This window comes from Chinchilla lanigera, unplaced genomic scaffold (assembly GCF_000276665.1).
Source record: "Chinchilla lanigera isolate Chin_1 unplaced genomic scaffold, ChiLan1.0 scaffold00019, whole genome shotgun sequence".
Taxonomy (NCBI): Eukaryota; Metazoa; Chordata; class Mammalia; order Rodentia; family Chinchillidae; genus Chinchilla; species Chinchilla lanigera.
Window position 1 is genome coordinate 27709777 of NW_004955420.1, and position 3649 is coordinate 27713425.

At 55.3% G+C, this 3649-nt stretch overlaps 1 protein-coding gene across 2 annotated transcripts in view; it reads right to left on the reverse strand.

The window, feature by feature from the left end:
• Positions 1 to 759: 759 nt before the first annotated feature.
• Positions 760 to 3649, reverse strand: part of Snrk (SNF related kinase) — a gene marked incomplete in the record, with an annotated part of 44147 nt that continues 41257 nt past the window's right edge. For both annotated transcript variants that reach the window (XM_013513448.1, XM_013513447.1), the window contains 1 exon segment: positions 760 to 3649. In XM_013513448.1, the coding sequence (XP_013368902.1) occupies positions 3191 to 3649 (459 nt within the window).

Genomic DNA, 3649 nt, shown 5'->3' on the forward strand with positions numbered 1-3649 from the left:
GGGTGGGTTTGGGGGGTTCCGCCACACATATGTGCAATGTGCAGGCGGAGAGGGGACCAGAAGAGAACCCGGGATCGCCCACGTTCCCAGGTGGGGAATGAGGAGCCAGGGGGCGGAGGGGCAGCAGGAGGGCGGGGGCTGGAAGTTTCCACAGAGGTCGCGGTGGACTTCCACAGGCTCTGCCCAGGGGCCGCGGCAGTGACAGCCTGAGGCGCAGCGGGGCTGAGGCAGCGGAGGAGGGGTTGGCACAAGGACCTGTGGAGCGGCTGACACGGACTATGGTAAGGTCACATGTAACCCATGTTCTAAAACTCACTGAGCTGTTCACAGTTTAAACCGGCAAATCCCACAGGAAGCGTGTTATCCGGAGTAACGCCGCGCGTGAACCTGGGCCCCCGGACCGGGCACGCGGCAGCGACCGCCGACTGCACACAGCAGTGTGGCGCAGGCAGTGGCCGGCCGGCCGCAAGGGCAGGAGCGCAGAGCAACTGCGGGGCGAAGCCGGAGGGAGCGCTCTGCCCTGTGAAGTCACGCGCGGCATCTGCTGGAGGAACAGGCCAGCGGGGATGACATGACAGCGACAGGATGGGCAGCGACCGGGGATGGAGAAACCGGATCTGTGAGCGCAGCCGCGACCCCTGGCCTCGGCGCCACCAGCTCGGGCCGGAGCGGCCGTGACTTCTCCACCGCAGGCGCAGGGCACGCGGGAAGCCGGCGGCCAGGCCGGGCGCACACACACACACACACCAGGGGACGCGGTTTATATTGCTGAACACCAACGTGTCACTTTATTATTTGGATTATTTTCCCATTTGTCACAGACCTGTCAATGTTTACACAATGAGGAAAATCCACCAGAACTGGAAGCCACTGACCGAATCAGCTGATAACTGTGCGCCCTGGGAACACACGCAATTCTTTAGGGACATCTTTAGTTCAGTCCAGTCTCACAGCTATTCTTAGAATCGGTGTTAAGATTGTCACATCTTTAAATACATATAGAATTGCCAGAAGTACATAATTATATATATACACACATACAGAAAAATACAAGACTGTTCTCCACAATGTTTAATTTATGCACTAGTGTATCTCTATGCAACTTCTGAAGACAGAGGGTAGGGTACAAGTGACCACAGAGCAGTTTAAGGAGTTTGGTCCAAGAGTATCCGCGTGTAATGGTGTTCTGCTCCCTCCCTTACGGACGACATACAGTGACGGACGACACGTGCACACTCACTCACTACGGACGGGTTAGACACCACTCAGACAGACGTGTGGACCCGGGGGCCAACCAACCACACACGGCTAAGAAGGCTATAATACAGCTCTGCAGCATAAACGGTCAACACTGCTGATCCTAAAGTGAGCACCATATATACATCGGAATATAAAAACCATTGAAAACCAAACACATGTGGGTTAGTTAAAAGGTGCCATTCCAAGGCTGTACACAATCACAGGGAAAAGTATTTACAAGACTTGGAAAACAGCTGCAACAAAGAGTTTATTGCCAATGCCCTTTAGGAACTTCCCTCCTACGTTTAACACAGAGGTTACGCTCACTCCGCGTGAACCACACATCTTGTTTCTGGCCCTTTAGAAGATCCCTGCTCAAGAATTTCAAGCAAATGTGTTCTATGGCTTCACCCACACATCTATTCTCATCGCTTTCAGCATAAATATCACAATGAACTAGAGCTGTAGCTTAAAATGTATCTAGCTAGCCTAGGTCTATAAAGTAAAGTGAGTATTTTAAGTATCATTTGTACTTAGTATAGTAGGTATACTGTGAGTCAGAGTTTGAGTACAAGGTATTAACCCTAGAGTGGCGGAGTTGGTGTGGACTGGGAGAGCCGTGGCCAGCGCCAGCGCCAGCGCCAGCGCCGTGCAGGTCTTTGGTGCTCTGAACTCGCTCAGAGCCAGGACGGAGCCGGAGAGCGCGGGCAGGCCCGGGGCCCGGCCACGGCCCACCCCGGAGGTTGCTGAACACTGCTCGTAAGACCCCGGGCCAGCACGAGAGAACAGCACCTGGCTCCTTGCAAAATCCACAATCTGCGATCTATCGCATCCTACGGGATCCAATGCCATGAGAGATGATTATCTGGTCAAGTGTCTCTGCGTTGGAGCAGAGTAAAGCAGGAGTCCTCTGATTGTTTTTTGCAGGAAGGCAAAACAAAAAATGGGGGGAAAGCTACAAAGCAGGCTCTGTGCATTTCTGTTTACCGTGTGAATTTTACCCTTTTTTGTGTATTCTTTGATCAGCCAATTTTCATAGCTAGCTAAGCCAAAGGGTGGAATGGAATGGAAATAACAGGAGACGAGCTAATTAACAAACTCCTAAGAAACAAATCCCGCGAAGTTTGGTTTGAATTCACAGGTTTCTGACATGGCCGGCCTCCGCGCACGCCTCTGCCTGCACGCGAGCCCTGTCGCCGCCTCCGTCCACTGGGTGTTGAGGACGCCTGCGGGGGGCCCCACACAGTCCCACAGAAGCCGCCCACGGGGCAGCCTGTGCTCTGCTGGACGGGACAGGCAGACAGACCCTCTGTCAGGAGAGTCCAGACATGAATTTACTTCGTCACGTTACAGGATCGTCTGCGTGTGACCGGCCACGACGGGGGGAAGCTGCCTTAGAAACCTAAGTACTTTGTCTCACCTACTGGAAAACAGCAGACTTGTTCAGTTACATTTGAGCCCAAGCTTCTGCCACACTCTAGCTTAAGACAAACAGGTGCGGGCATCTCGGGTCGCAGTTCGGGGCGCTCAGTGCGGACGCTCGCTGTCCTTGGCTCCCCAGGCCGCTGGGGGCAGGGCCGCCTCGCCACTGGGCCGGGGCCGGCGCATGTTATTGCTTTGGTTCTGTCTCGGGCACCGCACGATGCCTCAGAGCACGGAGTTTCTGGATCACAGAAGGTCGGGACAGGAATTTAGATTTTTGCACAAGGAACGAATGCATTTCTCTCTCTCTAGGTTAAGTGCAGAACATCAAATAGCTAAGTGCTCTGTTTATATTAGGTTCCACATATACATTTTAATTTCATCATGATCATCCACATTAAAATCATGAATGTAAAAATACACAGTAGACTTTTCGGCTGGAAAGAAAAGTGGGGTCTAGCAGCATGCACAAAGACCATGCGTTGTCGCGGCGCCGGGAGCGCGGGCGGCAGGGCGGGGCCGCAGGCCGTCAGATGACGTGGCAGCAGCTGGCCGGGCTGGAGGCACACAGCAGCCCCTCCTTGGGGTTCCGCTGGATGTTCACAGAGATGGTCTTTTCGCACAGAGGTAGCTGGAGCACGTTGTTTTTCAGGTTCTTGTTCTTTATCCGTTCCAGTTCGGCGCTGGCCCCGGCCACGTGCTCAGAGAAGAACTTGATGCCGCCCACGGCGGGGGCCTGGCCCGGGCCCCCCGCGGAGCCGATGCACATCTTCCAGGAGGACTTCTCCTGCACCTTCACGCTGGACAGCGCCAGCCCCCGCTGGGGGTCGATGATGTACTTGGCGCTACCGTGCAGCTGGGAGCCCAGGCAGAGGCCCACGAGTTTGAGGCTCTCCACGAGCTCCCCGGCGCTGCGCGAGGCCAGCTGCACGGAGTTCGGGGGCCCCGCGGCACAGCGGCGCGTGGAGCCCGAGGTGCCTCCAGGGGC